We start from the raw sequence: 19,268 nt of genomic DNA, 5'->3' as shown, positions 1-19,268 counted from the left end.
CAAAAAAAAAAAAAAAAAAAAGATTTGGTGATCTTGTTTTTGAAAAGAAACATTGATAAGCAAGTTTGGGCTTTCACTGACAAATAGAAGTGGGTAACTTGAGAGAGGAACTTAGTCCTCCTAGGTCCTCGTTATGCTGATGAAGACCAGGCTTCTAGTACCAAATTTAACTTCCATCCAAAGGAAAAAGAACAAGTGGACTGTATCACCAGTCACCTAGATCCGTGGCCTGAGAGGACTCGATACGCACAGACTGTATCAATGGTGAAAAGAATAGAGTGACTGCTGGGTCCAACCTCTCATTCTGTTTTGAAACGTGCTCTTCTCATCTGGGCAGTTCTTGGGCAGGTCCACAAATGCCAGGCATACAAATGCGGGCTCCGTAGATGAGCCTTCAGCACACGGAGCCAGACACCTCATTTTAATGCCCTCCTCTTCACCCAGCTTGACTGAAGTCCATGGTGAGTGTCCCGTTGGCACATGGAGCTTTGGGCTTCTGGGAGCAGAAAGGAAGCGAGTGAAGCATCTGTAAAATGTATATTTCATATTTAGGTGTATGAAATATAAATAGCCTTGTCTGGGTTGTGCATCCACCCACTTACAAAGAGAATAAATTTGATCTTTCAACTTTACTGAGAAGCACTCAGGTTCTGGGAACTACGAGGTAAAGCTCAGCTTGGCAGGAAAGTGATTAAAACAAAATCTTTCCATTTAGCTAAAATATCTTGGAAGTTCATGATATCAGGACACCAGCTCACACACCCATGCACACACACACACTCTTCCCCACCACTGCCACCACCACCATTTTTCTACCCCAAATGGTCTGGCACATCTGTTGCTTCTCAGGAGGTGTGAAGTTTTTATCAACAGAGTACACACACACCCAACATGTTTTTCCCACAAGTTTTTTCGTCTCGTGAGGTACACCTGTAAACTCATCATAACAAAGAAACTGTCACTGGCATTGTGGAGAGTTAAAATCAGATCAGAGCCCCTGGCTTTCCTGTTTGATGGTCTGTTCTTTCCGAGATCCATAGGGTTTGAGACAGAGGCGCACCGAGGGTAGAGAAGTGGGTAGAAGTGTGGTTTCCTTAACAACCCGTGGTGTGCTGGCTGCAGGTGAGCATCATCAACCGGTAACAGTAGTGAGCCTGTGCCTGGGAGTGGGAGAAGGCCGCCTGCTGGGGGTTCGGGGGTTCTGGAGTCCTTGGGGCTTTGACCCATGCTCATTACAGGAGCTTTACCTGTCTGGACTGAGGTGGTGCTGCGGAGCTCTGCCCCTCCGTCTTCAGTTTAAATTTAGACCGCCCTCCCCAGGAGACACAGAAAAGACCTGTTCCCTCTCCGAGGGATGAGCTCAGAGTAGAGGCTCACGCGTGGGAGAGGGGAGATGGAGACTCAGCCTTTCCTCAGTGTATTTTGTTCTCCGTCGTTAACTTTTTCTTACATTTTACTAAAACTGACCTCATCATTTCAAATGGGGGAATCTAGTTTTCTCATTTTTTCTACATATTTTACTTGTATATATACCCACATTATATATATATGGTAGATTTGGGGGTGTTGGGAAGAAAAGATGCCTCATTTTGAAACCTAAAGGGGGGAATGAGAAAAGCCCTTTGTAATATATTGCCATATTATCACTAAATCCCCTGACAGTTGTGACACAGACGCAAGTCACCTGTCACTTAAGCTTGAGGTCTCTTTAATTTTCTCCTGGAATTCGCACCAGGCTGTCTTTAATTTGAGGCCTTTATTGGAATTCTGAAACCTCTCTGCCTCCCTGGCTCTCAGATCTATTCTGAGAGCTGTTACAGAATGTATACAATAACCAACAGAGGGATTCGGAGAGGGCTGCAGCTCTGTTTATTTAACACTCTAGAGGGATTTTTGTGCTTATTCGGTCCTGGCTGCCCGGCTTTCAATATCGCTTTGACAACCATTCTGCCCTTCTCATTAATTTTAAACAGTTAAAACACAGGAAAAAGAGGAAAAAGTTTTCATTATTAAAGTGCTTTACTTTTTAATAACAGAGGATTCTGTCCGCCAGGGGAAAGGGCATCCTTACTAATTTCACATTCATATTAAAAAAAACGCAGGCAAGGTGACAGTTGTGCTGCTGAGATGGCGGAGGGAAAGGAGGGCAGTGGAGAAAGTTTGCATCTCACATCAGTTAAGAGGGTAAAAAAACCCTTGTTAATGACAACAGCAAACGTCCACTTTGGTAGCACAGCTCCTGAGTGACTTTTCTCTTGACATTTTAGCGGAGAGAACCCTTAGGGGGACCATGTACTGTGAAATCAGCTAGACTGTCATCCATCGTACAGGTAGCAGGGATGATTTGACTACACTGAAAACATTTTCAGGTTGTTAAGTCTCTATTAATGCAGAAAGGATGTCGACCCAGAGAATGAAGCTTTCTCTCTCCTCCCCTCTCTTCTTCCTCTCCAGCCTTAAAAGTGAAAGAGAGACATAGGGCATCTGGGTCAGGCCAGACACCAGCACTCACGCAGCCTTCTGAAGGTGAAGGGGTGGCCCCGGTCCCGCACGAGACGGGCCCCACGGCCTGTGGCAGGGGCTGGGTGGGGAAGGGAAGCAGAGGTGAAATAGTACCGCTCGCGTCATTGGCATCACTTGGCCTGTTGGCTGGGGTCTTTTGGATCTCGTATAGAAAACACGTTTGCCTTAAGATGCAGGAAACAAAAACCACTACATTTTTTGGGGAAAGGAAATCTTTTCGGGGTATCTATTAAAAGGTGAAAAGAAAATAATTTATGTTTCATTAGCATTTTCCATCTGTAGGGGCCTCCTTACTGCATGGATCCAGGTGTTTCTTGTGCGTACATCCAGGCAGTCTTTGAATGTGGCTTGCTGGAAAAGCCTACTCTTTAATAGGTTCCTGGAAACTCAGCTTGCTGGTTATGGGCTTAACAAATGAATCCAAAACATTGCCAGTCAGCCTCTCTAGGAATTGAGGACGCCTGCTCTGAAATTCAAGGGTAGGAGGAACTCTTTAAGGCTGATTTTGGGGCAGGTCACTGGAACGCTCTTGAAGAGGGATTGTCATTTCTCACCGATGAGTAGTGGGAAAGGAGAAAATTTGTAGGAGATACAGATTTTTTTGAAAACAGCTTGTGTTCAGTGGTGCTCTAAATACCTGAATTGGACTTGATAAATTTAAAGTGTTTCTAGTGGCCTTTCATTTTGAACATGTGAGAAGAGGTCACAAAGAAAAGTAAGTAAGTAAATAAATAAACAGACCTAGTCTGCTCTCTCACAAAGCCATCCTCATCTTTGCTTGACTTTAACATCTTTATAGCTCCCTTTTTTCCCTAGTAATATTGAAAGGATTACCCTCGTTGGCCCCTAGGTGGTTACTGTGTGATTTTACTGTTATTAAATCTATTATAAACTGCTTCATTATTCCTGACTTCAACTGTGTCTCTCCTTTAATCCTTCCGTCACCCTCCCAGAAATCCCATGCTGTTGGCCCCCAGGAAATCCGAGAGCGAGCCACGGTCTTACAGACAGTATTTGAAGATTACGTGCACTCCAGCGAGAGGACGGTCTCCTGGGCGAAGAAAGGTCAGTCAGTCTCTCAGGTGACTATGGAGCAGAGCCCAGCAGGGTGCTGGCCCCACCCGCACCCCACACTCACAGAGGCCAGGCAGGGGCCTCCGCCTGCCAACACAGCCTCCCTCTCTAATTCTGCGGGGTTTGGAGGCAGACTTGGAAGGCTTTAAAGTGATATTAAATGTTAATTTCATCCTTCCCCTTCTGGCGCACAAATGAGGCTTTATCTTGGCTTACGTCAGGACTAGAGCTGTGACCCAGCACGTTGTATCTGGGAATCTGTGTTTCTGTCTTTGAACACCAGGAAGAGGAGCTACGAAGCATCAGTAGAGGTAGTTGTAGAAATGCAAATGGGAAATGAAGGTAAGGACTGGAAGTATTAGACCCAAGCAGTTCCTATTTGAAGATGCAAAGAACAAAATGAAAACAGTGTTGAGGAAGGGCCATAGACCATGAACGCAATTCCTAAGAGATTTGTGGAAGATTCGGGTACTGATTCAGTACTCAGGCCCTTTTAGGATAAATCGGGCCCTGGGATCCGACATTAGGCATGGACAGAAAGGTTCATCTCAGACAATGAGCAGTGTGGGAGTGGGGCGTGAGCTCTGCAGAGCAGGTGCCTTCTCCAGGTGCAGTGTCCTGGCTGGGGACTGAAGCCGGTGCTAATGAGACTCCTCCTGGGCTGGAGGAGCTGTAGTTCTTTCTGTTCCCTGCTATTTTGAGAGGAATGCCAGGATGCTTAGCCAGTAGTGGAACTCTGTCTCATCCTTTCTTTTCCCTAGAAGTAGTATTTTCAGTCATTCTTTCCACATTAGTTATTGAGTGGGCACTGTTCCAGGTACTCCAGGTATGTGAGGGATCAGAACAAACGTCCTTACCTCTGTGGCACTAATATATTGATGGGCACAGGTGCCGCGGTGAGCATGATAAATACAAATGCGCGAGTGAGTTTACTCGAAGGTGGTAAGTGCTGGGGAAAATTGAGCTGGCTGAAGGGAGCGCAGGTGGTAGTGAGCAGAGTGTCCGAGCAAGCCACACGGAGACCGTGACACTGAACTTGCCCCACGTCTCCTGCGGGAAGGGCCTTGGGCGGGGAACTCCAGGAAGGCGGGTGGGCAGAAGGAGAATGAGGCAGAAGCCCAGGGCCTGGAGGCTGCTGTGCAGCATGGGGTTTACCCTGAGGAAAACAGGAGCCAGTGTGGAGGGCCTCGAGCCTCATGGTATGGTGGGTCACAGCTTCGGAAAGATGTCCTGGCTGCTGTGTGAGAGTAGATCCTGGGGCGAGGACACCTAGAAAACGGCATGGGCCGAGTGTGGGGTCAGGAAGTGAGAACAGGTTGGCAAGGCAGGCAGTGCAGCTCAGTGGTAGGGCACGTGCCTAGCACGTACAAGGCTTTGGGTTTGACTTGATTTGTAGCATTGCAAAAAAAAAGTTAACAGCTATCTTCAGATATCTGTTATGCCTTTAGTGCATGATAAAAGCAGTGTTTGGTTGTCATAAAACTCATATCAGAACTGCAGAAGGTGAAAGATGAAAGTCCCAGTAATTGCTATTGATGTGTAATTAGTATATATCTTTCTAGTCTTTTCTCTAATAGTATCCTGTCTTAGTGTTTCTCAGTTGTGAACTAAACAATTCCTAAGGGTTTTCCCAAGAACCTGCCTCTAGAGAAGGACTAGAATGTCTCAGGAAGAGTAAAGTGTTTGTCACACTGACTTTACAGAGGTTTGACCTTTGATGAAAGTTAGGCAACAGCCAAAACAAAGTTGTTCAGCTGGGCATGGTGGTGCATGTCTGTAATCCCCACTGTGGAAGGCTGAGGCAGGAAGATCCCAAGTTGAGCCCTGCCTGGGCAACTTTGTGATTTAGCAAGACCCTGCCCCAACAATAATAATAATAATAATAATAATAATAATAATAATAGTAGCTCAGTGTGAAGGCCTGGGTTCAGTCCCTAGTATTCCACCATCAAAAAAATTTTTTTCAATGAAGAAAAATAAATCAAACCTATGCCATCATCTTTGATTTTGAAGTCAGTGGTGTTTCGGATATTTTGGGGATATTCAGCTATTTCAAGGTCTCCAGGCTGAGTAAAAGTCAGAGGAAATAATCCTTCTATAATAGTAGCTCAGTGTGAAGGCCTGGGTTCAGTCCCTAGTATTCCACCATCAAAAAAATTTTTTTCAATGAAGAAAAATAAATCAAACCTATGCCATCATCTTTGATTTTGAAGTCAGTGGTGTTTCGGATATTTTGGGGATATTCAGCTATTTCAAGGTCTCCAGGCTGAGTAAAAGTCAGAGGAAATAATCCTTCTAACATGGTTTGAGTTTTCTCTAATCTTCACCATTACCACTGAATTTGCTCAAGAAACAAGCAGACTTACGTGGCTTCTGCTGAAAGGGTACTGGAGCAGGTCCACTCCCTAACGTGTATGTGCCATGAAGGAAATAAATGTGTAATTCCCTTACTTGCTAATTGATTTCCACACCAGACTGACGAGGGCAGGCACAGAACCGCCCCTAGCAGGTCGCATCACCCCATTTCACACACAAAGCTCCTTACTGTTTTTCTCTCCTGTTACTTAGGACAGTGGATTCTGTAGGCTTGAGGAAACTTCCCCGGAAGGAACTGAATTCACGGTGCAGGGACAGCCACCGCACCCTCTAAATTGAACTCGCTTTTGCTTTTCAATCCGCATATGCAGATTCCCTACAACTGATTTGCTTCCCTTTTATGCCATTTCAGAACCCGCCTCATGAATAATTAACAAAGCAGCTGGGCTTTTGCCTTTATGGCAGAAAACTAGTTGGAAACTGGGCCAAGTATACATTTGTTTTCCTTTTGCATTTTCTGACCCAGTCATTGTTAATAACCAGCATTTAATTGTCGGTTTCCAGAGGCAGTTAGCACTTCTTTCTCCCATTTCTTGCATCTCTTAGCTGGGGATTCAGGTAGCAAACAAATGGTAACCTAAGTGTGAGTTCCAGGCTCCTGAGCAAACATTTGGGCAAACCAAGTCCTTTGCCTGCACATGGCCGCTGCTTCCATAGCTTCACCCTCTCGTCTTCAGGCCTCTGCAGAGCAGGTTTCTGTGCGTAGCATTCGTGCCTGTGCTTACAAGCGGTACTTCCCGGAACCGGAAGAGCCGGGCTCCCCAAGTGAACTGGGGTCTCTGAGAGAATCGGGACAGGCCGCCTCCTTCCCTGCATCCCTGGGGTAGTTGCTGCTGGTGTCAGGTAGCGAGAGGCAAGTGGGCCCACTGAGCAGAGGGGTGTTGAGAAGAGTAGGGTTCAACACTCGACCTTCCAAGCTGAGTGCTGTTCCTTTCTGCCTTCTTTGGAGTTGTCCATAAGATGCTCCCATTCCTATTTTACATAGATTCCCCCCAGTTTGCTGACCTTAACCAGCTGGCTGGAAATAGGAATTTGCAGCTGCAGCGCACTCGATGTGTAAGTGCCTGGTGGCGCATCCATCACCTGAACAAATGTCTCTGCTCAGTACTTCTCCACTTTCCGCTCTGTTGGTCCCATAGCCCTGTTCCTTCTGCGCATTTCTAAACTCTGCCAACATGAGCCACTTCCTGCCCCTGCGGCACCAGAAATCCCTGCTTCTCTGAATTATCTAAATACCAGAGTCCACGCAAGTCTGCAAGGACAACCAACTGTCGCTGTCCCCAGTGAGACAAGAACCTTGAGGACAAGGAGGTTTAGTAAAATATGCAGTGTGAAATGCTGCCTGCCCAGTTGTCTGGGGAGAAGACACTTCCTGCCATTGATCAGCAAACTCATTATCCCCGCAAAGCTGTTAGCTGGGCACCTTTGTCTCCTGGGACTGACGTCTCCGTGCTTGCCTCTAGGATTGGTGTGGAGAAGGCAGTGGGGAGGTGAGTAAGGTGGAAGCCTGCGCAGGAGTGGTAGGAGATGAGCAGAGCTGAGCTGGGTTTGGAGTAACACAGCTCACAAGTGCAGGCTCAGCTTGGCACGGTTAGGTCTTGTGCTATAGACCCGGGTCAGGGTTGGGGAAAGAACAGGAGTTCGAGAAGAGGCTCAGATCTCCTCTGCTGGCCCAGGGGGACCAGGGTGTGCAGCTGTGGCTGGGAGCCCAGGGTCAGAACCTTTCAGACAGTGCAGGCCATTTGAAGATTCTCTTAAAAAACCTAGTCCCTAGTTATTAAAAAGGGGCGTAAGCGCAGACTTAGGGGTGCAGAGGAGTTGCTGTGGTTATTATTTCTCATCGATTGGGAAAAGGAGTTCACTTTGCTCAGTAAATAGAGCTTTGATGGATTCCCAGGATCCTTCCAGGAGCTGATCTTCTAAAATGACACTTTTTATTACTGTTCATAAACGCCGATCTCCAGGTGCTGCTGGGATATTAACGTCTAAGCTGTGGGCAAACTTGCCAGTCCAGTGGCTCAACAAGCAAGGTGTGGGAGGCTGGTAGCTGGTGTCTGTCCTTCCAGCAGCACAGGGCTGAGCCCTAGCTAGCCTGGCACAGGAGCAGGCCTTGGAAATCACGTGAGCAGGGAGGGGTGCAGAGTGCTTTGCTTCACACCCCCTGCCCCAGTTAGAACCAGGCAGACATGGCTTTCCACTGTTAGAGAGCTCTTTGCAGAGGAGCCAGCAGGGTATAGGAAAGTCTTTCCTTACTAGAATGCCTTATTAAGGCCGAAGGTGTAGCCAAAGCTCCATCCCCAGGACCAGGTTTGGCTTTTCTCTGGCCAGCACTAGGATCTAGAAGGAATCCTAACTTGTTTTCCTAACTTCAAACTGGGACTGCAACTTTGTGCATGGAAAGTTGGGTGGACTGTCAGCAGACTTCTAGGGTGAACCATTTCTTGGACTGTTGTAGTAATTAAAAAATGTTCTTTTTCCTTTTAAATTCATCTCATTTCCTTTTTTACACAGTATTTGCATGAGTTGGAAGCACTGTGTTGCTCAGTTCTAGATGCCTTTAGAATGAACCCTCGAGTGAGCCAGTACCTGGTCCCAGGGTGGGAGTAGACAGGAGCTGAGGCACGGCTGTGGTAGAGCAGCACTCATAGTCACTCCCAGGAGGCTGTTCACGCACGGCGTGGTGAAGTCTTTGGAACTCCTGAATTTTGGATCCCTTGCATGCATTGACTTTTTAAAAACTGACATTTAATCGGGAAACGTTTATTTTAATGTAATATTCTGTCATCTTGATTTCTGCACTCATTCTCACTTCCTTCGTGGATATGACAAACATTTGTTACATGCCAGGTATTGTGCTAGGCTCTGAGACCGTGACAGAGAAGAAAGCAGTGCCCTCCCAAGCTCGATCCAGAAAAGCTCTGCAGTAAAATCAAATTTTATCAGATTTATGCAAGTGCTAATTGTGGCCAATTTGTTTAGGAATTCTAAAACTACACAGAAGTACAGATTTATATGATTTATGTATTGTAACTATCCTGGTTATATTCTGTGGCCCGAAAGGTAAAGTACAAGGAATCCAGGTGTGGTGACGCACACCTGTAATCCCAGTCCTTTAGGAGGCTGAGGCAAGAGGATCACACGTTTGTACCTAGCCTTTGCCACATAGCAGGACCTTGTCTCAAGTAAAAAAAATAAAAAGGGCTGGAGCTCAGCGCAGAGGCCTTGGGACCTCCATGCCCCAGTCCTGACAGCCTCCGTATCATGTTTTTTCTTTTTTTCTTTTTTTTTTCCTCTCTGAGTTTATCGCTTTTCTTTCAGCTCTGCACTCCTTCATCGGAGCCTATGCCGCCTACCCCAGGGAGCTGAAGCACATCTTCCATGTGCGGTCCCTCCACCTAGGGCACGTGGCCAAGAGCTTCGGGTTGAGAGATGCTCCCAGGAACCTTAGTGTGCTGGCCGTGAAGAGGAGCAAGGGAAAGCTGAAAAGGTAAGAGAATCAGAGTTTGTCGAGAGCGCTGTTGAGATGAACAGTGTGAGATGTACCACAAGCTGACAGGCACAGGGGCCTCTCTTCATCTTCGCTTTTTGTGATAAGTTGTTACTGTTCTGCCTGTCTCTCAATAAGTAAGCTCTTGGACCCAGAGGAAGAAGACCTGATCTGCAGAAACTTGGTAGTGCCTCCTGCTGGGCCCAGCTATAGTGGGGCTCAGTGAGCAGCAGTCAGACCTGCTGGGACAGAAGAGTAACCTCTGTCCCTGAGAGTAACCTGGGGACTTGCCACACCACGTGTGGTTAGGGCTGGTAGCCGGCCCTGTCCTCAGGAGATGGGCAGCGTGAGTGACTGACCTTGGGTTCCAGGAGCTGCTGATGCCCAGATCTCCAACACGCTGGCTTCATGGTGGCACATCTCGGCATCACCTGCCCCCCTTCGCCTAGGTGGGGGCAGTGGGTCCTCTCCCCGGCTCCAGACAGCGTGTCCACAGCTGTCCAGGGGTCCGCTCACAGGGGAGGGTCAGTGATGGGCGTTGCCCTGTGGGGTGGAGGCTGGCTCTGGGGCCCGTCATGCCGTGTTGAGAAGTTTATACAAGGTCTTCTTTCTTTCCTCACCATAGCTAGAGCTCTGTGGGGAGCCTTGAAGTTAGGGGATGTGGTGAAGAGGGGTTTGGGGCACAAAGACTTTCTTACACTCTCCTCAATTTCCATGTGGAATCCTGAATGCCCTGGACAGTCACTGCATGGCCCGTCCTCCTTTCTGCATTACGTAACGTGTCCCGGCCGTCCTGCCCTGACTCTGGGACTGTAGGAGACTGTGGACTCGCTGCCTGATCCCCACCGTGTCTGCTGGTTCTTCCACCAGCCCTAATGGGGTCTCTGGGTCTCTGGGACAGCGGTCTTAGTGGCAGGGACTTGCACTTCAGTTCGGTTCAGCTCTATTCTAGTAGAAGTTTTGGACCATAACTACTCTCTGTGTCTCAGTGCCTTGGTTTACTCAACAACAAAATGGGGTTACTTTACAGGACTGTTCTGAGAATCCAGTTAGGTGATACACATGCATCCACCTTTTGAACCATGCAGGGTGGTCAGACAGAGCTAGAAAGCAAATCAGTCAAGACCTAAGATGTCCAGGTAGATATGCCCTGGGCTTAGCATGAACAGGACTCTGCGACCATAGAGTTGCCTAATTCTAGTTCCAGGTTGGGAATCGTTAGATGCCTGATTTTCCCTCATAGTCGTGCCTCTCGAGAGGAGCAGTGCTCTCGTGATTCTGCGAGGTGGATGGCAGCCATAGAGTGCTGCCTACCTGCCTGAGACAGGTGCACCGGCCCCGCTTTCTTCCCGGCAGTTTGGAAGTGCAGAGCTGCAGAGTAGGGCGGCGCCCTCAGTCTTCTGTACCTGCCCTCTTCGGATCCAGAGGCACACTTGGCTCCCAGGGTTGAGTCCCTGTCTTGGATTTGTTGTCTCTGTCCTGCACTTACTGCAGAGTAGGCAGTGCAACCATGAGGACACCATGGGGCGGGGTCTCTGGGCTGTGTGTGAGAGTGGCCTCGTAACAAGAAGCCTGACCATCCTGTCACCATTTCTAATATGCTCATTCTTGGGGAGGTGGGACTGGACCTGCCAGGTGATGTGGGTAAGAAACACGTCTCTGAGCCAGGGACTTAGCTCAGTGGCACCGCGCCTGCCTCACCAGCTCAAGGTCCTGAGTTCGATCCCTGGTACCCAAAAAAAAGGAAAGAAACACATCTCTGTTTATTCCTCTCCCCCAAAATAAATATAGCCTTTTATTATTAGCAGATGATCTACGTTTGTGACTGGAAATTTCATTAGCAAGTGTTAAGCCAGCTAGTGGCTCTCCATACTAAGAAGTCCATAGTCCTGTCCAGATTTTGGGCAGCCAGGAGGGTAGGCGGGAGGCGGTCAGGTGGGGGAGCTGGAGGCGCCATTGTCCTTACCTTGAGAAGCCGCTAGGGAGAGAGCAACCGCCACCTCCTGCCTCCACTGACCCTGGCTAGCAGATGGGCACCAAGACCACTATACCCCTGTGAGCAGGGGATTTACAGGGCTTTATTCGGGGAAGAATGGGCTGATTAGCCGATAAAGAGCATGTAAGATGGTATGGGGCAGCCTTTGATGTCTGGCTGGCACTGCAGGGAGCCGGGTGGTGAGTGACAGCAGTGTGTCACAGGATTACTCTGCCGTGACAGTGGCGTGTCTGTTCTTGCCATGTCACCACTGTTACGGCTACTTTCTCCGTTGTCATGCCCTTCTTTTGAAGGCATTTCTCCCCGCACTCGCCCCGCCCCTGCTTTCTAATGCAGACGGCGCTGGAGGACCCTGTGGGTACCTTTTTGTACCGGGGAGTCTTGTCACTCCTGGAGGAGCAGTGACTTCACAGCTCATCTGCACACGGACCGTATAATTGTGGTCAGCGCGAGGAGCAGAGAAAACCTGACAGATTGTCCACACCTCAGTCAGGGCTCAAGCAAATGCCAGTTGCTGCTGTTTGAGAACTGGAAAGAAAAGTCCATTAAAGCCCCCAAGGTGCAAGAGTGATACCATGGCCACCATTATTGTTCTGGCTGAGGCGTCTCCTCTGAAATCCTTCTGTCAAGACAGAATGGGTTCTTTATGTTTCACGCAAGTGAGTAAAATAGAGCACTAAACTCTTAAACTGTTCACTTTCTGGCGTGTGGTGTTTTCTGCCGTGCTGATTACATATTGTGCTCAAACCTGTGATATCTCAGACCGAATCCATTAGGCTGAACAAAAAGCCCATCTCACCTGTCAGCAGACGGCTGGGAAAGTGTGAGTTGAGGGCAGCACAGGTTAGGGACTTGTTGACTGTTAGGTGTCTCTGTGCAGTGTGAGAGGGGATTTTACCTCTTAGACTGCCTTTTTCCCCTGTAACCAGCCACTTCTTAGAGCAAGGAAATAAATAGTTAACGTCCCCAAATGAGGTCTTAATCACCAGGTCTCTGTCAACTTTTGCAGTCCTCATTCTGAGAGGGAACAGTAAATGCCTTCCCCTTGCACACAGAAACAGTCACAAAACCTCTCTGACACCTACACACACACCTGTCAGAACAAACCCCTCCCGCACTCCTACACAGACGTGTACACAGGGAGTTGGTGCTGTTGGTAAAATATTGAATGGCCCCTTAGCAACATCCATCACAAAAGCAGCATTTTCCTCCCTGAAATGCAGTTCTTGTTTTGAAGCTAAGTAGATTCAGCAGTTCCCGAGAAGCAAAGGTAACATACTCCAAAATCACCATCTTTCCAGGCACACGGAGACCCAGAGCTGTCTGTGCTGCAAGCAGAGTTGTGTTGTGTGCTGGGGTGTTTGTCTGACTGCCTGCCTGCCTGCCGGGCCGTCATGCTCATGAGCGGAGCAGGTCGGGGGTGCCAAGCAAGCGAGCTGTAGCGGGTCAGTGTTCTCACTGTCCACAGCCTGTGCAGAGAGTCCAGGAGATGTGCATGAGTGCACCCTGAGATCTTGGTGCTTTGTGGCAATAGGAAAAGGTAGGTCTGCTGTTTCTAGCCACCATATCCCCCGAATCATTTGCTGCACCCTAGCACCCTTTCCCCAAGTGAACAGCTTCGTCTATAACTATGACTCAAGACTGGTTTTGCCCCGGCTTCCGCCATCTGTGTCTCTCTGATGTTGTCTTAGTGGTCAGAAACCTCTGGGACGGTGGCATTGTTAGTAGAGAAACAGCAATCTCAATTGTTGACCGTTCTTACAGTTCATCTTATTTGCGTCAATTTTCTCAGCCAAGATGTTACCTGGTGGTTCGTGATTCTATCCAGTAAGGTAAGTGGTGTGAACCGGGGTCATCCTGCCTGGGTATTCCTAGATGTGAGGGGCGTGCCCCGGCTGGCCCCGCCCACCAGGCGAGTGCAGCGTGTCCTCAGCGGCTGTACTTCTGAAGTCCTAGACCCGTTTTCCCCCCTAAACTAAGTAAATACCCTTGGAGAAATCTTGTGTGTGAGGCAGCCCTGCACTGTACAGCACTCGTCTTCCTGTCTGGACAACTGCGATGCTTCATCACTGATGTGCACGCTGGAGGTTGTGAGAGCTCTGGTTTTTGGCATCTTTCCTCTTCGAAGGCCCTGCTGTGCCATTCGCTTGTTCCCTCGTTGTCAGGTACTGGTAAGCACCGAGTGCCCGGATCATGCTGGGACACGAGGCGTCTTCCCCTCAGCTCTCTCCCTCGGGCCTCGCTGCTTGCATCCTGTGTGTCTGTGGGCAGGTCACTCAGCCACTCTGTGCATCGGTTCCCTTGCCTTGCACAGCAGGGTACGTGGGCCTCACCCTGTCCGTGTCGTCATGGGTTAAACCAGCCGCTGAGCATGAAGCAGCGGAGAAATGGGAGCATCGGCAGTCGGGTCAGTGACGTTGTGACTGCTGCTTCTCTTCCCTGGCCTCCAGCGTGGTCAGCGGGGGGCAGCAGAGTGTACAGAGCTGACTGCGGCTCCCTCCAGCTCGCCTCACCAGGACCCGCCGTGCACGCTCAGCCCAGTCCCCGGAAGACTAGCATTAAGGAGCTGCAGCTGCATCTCCCTGTAAAGCAATATTCTCATCATTAGGAGCAGCTTGCCTGCCAGTTTTTACGTGGCATTTACAACCTTCCTAATATCACTTAATTAGCTGAAGGCAAACCTGGAATCTTGCCCACTGTGAAAATTTTCCCGATTTCGTTGAGCCAGTTATCATTCTGTAAAAAGCAGACTGGCCAAACTTGAGACGAGAGACTGGACAAAGCTCGCTTGAAATCGAGAGGCTCTGTCCGTGCACAGCCACTGCACCTGAGTCAGCGCGCCTCGGTCGGTCTCTTCTGGTGGCCCCCAGCGCTCTCGGCCGGCCCCTCGGCTTCATCTGGACCCCTGGGCCACCTCCTTCCAGGTCTCCCTGTGGTCACTGCCCGGGCGGCCTGACCTGCACCCCCCTTGCACCCCCTGGCCCTGGCAGAGAACCTTTTGGTGACATCTGTTACTCTGGTGGTTGAAACAAACCTCAGCGGCCCTTTCCCTCCAGGGCCCACGGCCTGGCCGCTGCCAGCCTTTTGGCCTCACTCGCACCCCATCCCTCGTCCTCTTCGACCTGCCCTTCCTCAGGGACGTCTGCCAGGACCGGGCCTCCCCATACCGTCTCAGCTGCTGTCTCATCCCTGTGTGCAGGTAGTGTTTGTCCCTGATCTCCAGGGTGTGTCAGTAGAGACCTCACCTGCCTTTTATGTGCGGCCTCCCCAGTACTTGACTGGCACACAGGTGAATGGAAACCGGAAGCATGTGACTCTGAGAGGAAGTGCTCACAGGGAAAGAGGAAGGAGGCGGTTCTGGCATGAACGGGAAATTCTCTTTGTAATGTAGTGAGTCCTGAGAATGGCAGACGCTTCCGTGGTGGGGACCACATCTTTCAGAGCCCCGTGTGCCCCTTGGCAGTCTGTCCTGAGAGCACGCTGGGGCTGGCCGGCCCACGCATCAGAGCTACCCCGAGAAAGCCTGGCCCACCTGTCCCGTCTGCCTGGTGTCCAGAAGAGGGAGGTCTGGGCATCGGCCCCAAACACGGATGAATGGCACTGCCACGAGCTTCTCCACCCTACAATCCCCGCCTTGCCTGGAGACGGGAGAGACTGTAGGCACCCACAGGGACCCTTGAGACAGCTGGATCCGTGGGCGGTGAAACAGTCTGCCCTACCAGTATGCTGGGAGCTCCGTGGGAATATAGGTGCCCAGGTCCCCATCCGGAAACCAGAGCCGGGTGAAGTCTGTTCGTGACGAGTACGTGGAAGTGATCGTCAGCTTGACGGAGCAGCACCCTTGGGACTGGAAGAATGTGGTCCTCAGAGCGAGCAGGTCACGGCGCGTCCCTAACAGAAAGGCAGCGAGGCGCTGGCAGCTCGTACCTGTCATTCAGAGGTGAGTTAGGACCGGTGCGTTACAGGCAAGCGTGTGTTCACTTGGCCACTCTGCCAAGGAGGCAGGATGGCGGCCGGGAAGTGTGGCTGGACTCTGAAAGCAAGTGTACAGGGAAGAGAAGCGACAGGAAGACAGCTGCGAGGGGTGGTGGGGAGCTGCGACCTGCACAGGGCACGCGGGCTGTGTGTGGAGTGGGCCCCCCACGTGCGTTCACGGGCAGCTGGAAACGCACTGTGTGGCCTGGGCGCGCTCCTCTGCAGTGGGGTGCTGCGAGCCCTGCTCTTCTGGCGCTGTTTAATTACAGCTCCGCACGTACAGCTTTTTACCTTTGGCCTTTTGCTTCTACCACTATTTTTTTCTATCCGACACCATGCAATTACCAGCTTCCTGCCTCCTCACGGAACAAACACACCCTCATCCCCACCCGGCTAATGAGGCGATGAGAAGGATTTCGTGGTGACCCTGGGCTTCCTCCACACCTGGGCCACCTGCTGACGGTGGGAGCCACGGGGTGTGCTTTCTGTCACGCAGTCAGGGCCAGCAACAGAGCAGGAGCCCAGCCAGCCTCTCCTGGGAGGACACTGGAGACGCTGCCGCTCGCTGCCGGAGCCATCCAGGCGCTGCTGGAATTCGATGTGGCCGGCCCGGCAGACCCGCGATGTGGAAGCCTGCAGCAGGAGAGTCTGCTGTTGGGTAGATTGGCGCTGCCTGAGCTCCTCTTCCTTACTGTCATCCGGGAGGTCGGAACACAGCAGCCCTCTGCTCCTCCCGTTCTCATCACCCCATTCCGGCCCACCCAGGCCCCACCTCTCTTTATTTTACTGTGAAATGGCTTTGGTCTTTTGTTTGTTTGTTTTTTTGTTTTTTGTTGTTGTTGTTTTTTGAGACAAGGTCTCACTATGTAGTTGAGATTGACCTGGAATTCACTGTGTAGTCCAGGCTGGTCTCGAACTCACAGCGATCCTCCTGCCTCAGCCTACCGAGTGCTGGGATTACAGGCATGCGCCACCACGCCCGGCTTTTGGTCTTTTTCAGATGCCTTCATCCTGGTCCTTAGGTTGTGTACAAGCATCAGTCTGAAATGTAACGTCTTAACTTGTTAATAGTCAAGAGGAGAGCTGCAGTTTGAGAGCCAGCATCCAGAATGGCAGGAGGTGCAAGTTCCAAGGCCCTCAGTGGTAGTGACAGCGAATTCTCTGCTGAGGGCTCTCGTGTGCCCTCTGCTGCGCTGCATTCTTCGTGTACCTTCCACATCCCTGTGAGCAGCAAGGAACCTGAAGCAGACTGAGCCACACCCTGTGCGTGTCCGTGTCCACCCCGCTGGGAGCTGCGGGCTTCTACAGTCAGCATTGGGCTGAGTGACAAGTACACAGTTGGGTTAAGGGTATTTTTTGTGAGAACAGATTATTCTCTGTGTAACCAAATCCCGGACTGCAGCAGCAGGCACATACTGAAGCAGTGGCTTTGAAGCCATCGGGGTAGCAAACCGTGGCGGGTAGTGTGACTGTGTTTGCTGGACGGCCAACGGGAGACATTCGAGAAGAGACAGTCGTAGGTGAGGTCCGGCTCCCGCCTCGTGCCATTTCCTGCAGCACAGAGGCAGAATGGAGCCGTAGAAGAAAGCGGAGCTCTGAAGTCGGACATTGCTGAGTTTGACCCCATTCAGCAGCAGCCTGCCTGTGCAGCTGGGGCCCTGCAGGTCTCGGGTTGTCGTTTCGAGTGTGGCGTAGGTAGTGCACACATGGCCTCCAGGGCAGTACTGAGCTGGGAGTGTGTGTTCCGTGCCCACCCTGGCCTGGCCCACCTCACTGTGCCCATCGCTCCTCCAGTTCTCGTGGCCCTGCGTCCGAGTGAGTGCCGCCTGCAGTGGTGTCCGTCCCTACAGGCCGCTGCTCGCTGTTCGAGTTCTGAAGAGTGAGTCAGAATCGACCACTCTCACCTCCCACTGCTCGGTGCTGACATTCAGAGGTTGCATGTGAGTGACTTCCAGACCTAGTAGAAATAACCAGAAGGGGCTGCAGTGTCCACCCAGCCAGTCCCTCGTCTACGCGAGTGGCCAGACGTCTGGTGTGGATGTGTCACCGCCTGCTGCCTTTTCCGGTTGTTGATAATGACAGCCAATGCTTTATCCTTTTTAAATGAAGGGTCTGAATGTAGAGGGAAGCATCTGTACCTCATCCAGAGTTAGAGGTAAGTTATGTGCTGGGAGCTTCCACGCCTGAGGCTGTGCAGCCCATCCCAGATTCTCTCCAAAGTACAATGGAGGCTGCGCAGCAGAAATACACAGGGCAGCACTTCTGACGCTGTGCGGCTGGTGGCATCAGCACCAACTGCGATGACACTGGTGTGCTTGGGCGAGGCCGGGCACTGGCCTCTGTAACTGCTGCCTGCTTTTGTCCTCCCTGTGACCCTGTGATTTCCCCAGTGCACGGGTGAGGAGTCTGCCTGCTGCAGACCACTGCCCGCATGGTGGAGCTGAGAGTGGAACCTAGGCCTTCTAGTTCTAAGTCATCATTTGTCAGCTGAGTCCATTTCGCACACATGGTGGTTCACGCCACCCTCCCTTCGAAGAGCAAGACCTCAGGGCAGGTGTGGCAGCATGCACCTGTGATTCCAGCACTTTGGGAGGCTGAGGCAGGAGGACCACAAGTTCAGGCCCGGCCTGGGCACCTTGCAAGACCTTGTCTCAAAATAAAAAAGGTGGAGGGGCTGCAGATGTATCTCAGTGCAGAGGCCTGGGTTCAGTCCCAGGACACCACCACCCATCCCTGCAAAGCAGGACCTCACATCTGTCCCGGTTTCGCTGACTTTGAGCCTGGGCCTACCCTTTGGTCTGCTAGGGCCTTGTGGGCATTCTACTGTCCGTCTGCAAATATCATAAGTATACCTCGTGATAGGATCCACATCACTGATGGAAACCTCAGACAGGACAGACAGAGAAAGCCGAGCTCTGGGTTTGGGGTAGGGTTCTGCCCTCACTTGTCAGGCTTGGTGTTTTCAGGGTCTGGTCACACCAGTTTCATATGTGTTTCCACATCACCCTGTACTTCCACAGAACAATAACTCATTCCATTTTCACAGAGGAGTGGAATGCAAAAGCACTCCACCCCGCCTGTCCTGGGCTTCCTCCCGCCCTTTCTTGTCCTGCTGCTCAGCCTCCTCTGAGTGGGGCTTCTGGTGGGACTGCACCCACTCGGAGCCCAGGCCTGCTTTCCAGTTCAGGGTGCAACTCCTGGCCCGAGTCTGAGTCCTTCAGGCCTCACTGGCTGCAGACCATGCGCTACAGGCAGAGACTTCCAGATGAGAGAGGTACCTGTCTGTTGTGTGTTACCTACAGCACAAGAGGAAAACCCTCACAGAATCGTACTAACTGGAAGCCAGAGGCAGAAGCGTTTTTGATAAATAGAAATTAAAATACTATTGAATCTGACATAAATACTATTGAATCCTTTTTTCCCCTATAATAAATCTATTGGGATTTTTTTTCTAATTGTAAAGTAAACACACTCATTGTAAAAACTGAAGAAACAGAAGCTTAAAAGTTCCTGCTAAGCCCACCGTCCACACCTTGGCTCCCATTATGCAGCCTTCACGTTCTTTTCGTGTGTTATACATGTAGGACTTTTTGTTTGTTTGTTTTTGGTTTTTTTTGGTACCAGGGATCGAACTTGGGTCATTGTGCTTGCAAAGCAGGCAGCAGAACCACTGAGCTAAATCCGCGGCCCGGACATTTTTTTAAAAAATGAAATCATCATTTAGTTAAAATGAGACTAGGGCTAGGGCTGGGGATTTAACTCAGTGATTCCACCGCCTGCCTGGCAAGTGTAGGGTCTTGAGTTGAATCCCCGGTACCTCCAAAAAAAAAAAAAAAA

At 50.6% G+C, this 19,268-nt stretch overlaps 1 protein-coding gene across 2 annotated transcripts in view; it reads left to right on the top strand.

Moving 5' to 3' along the window:
- Positions 1–19,268, top strand: part of Ddx31 (DEAD-box helicase 31) — a 71,008-nt gene that overhangs the window by 44,608 nt on the left and 7,132 nt on the right. For both annotated transcript variants that reach the window (XM_033759100.1, XM_010627405.3), the window contains exons 18-19: positions 3,477–3,588; positions 9,292–9,460. In XM_033759100.1, the coding sequence (XP_033614991.1) occupies positions 3,477–3,588; positions 9,292–9,460 (281 nt within the window). The remainder of the gene's footprint in view (positions 1–3,476; positions 3,589–9,291; positions 9,461–19,268) is intronic.

Source organism: Fukomys damarensis, unplaced genomic scaffold, assembly GCF_012274545.1.
Source record: "Fukomys damarensis isolate Sample0158 unplaced genomic scaffold, DMR_v1.0_HiC HiC_scaffold_36, whole genome shotgun sequence".
NCBI classification, from domain to species: Eukaryota; Metazoa; Chordata; class Mammalia; order Rodentia; family Bathyergidae; genus Fukomys; species Fukomys damarensis.
The sequence above is the reverse complement of the archived record's forward strand: the minus strand, read 5'-3'. Positions and strand labels throughout refer to the sequence as shown.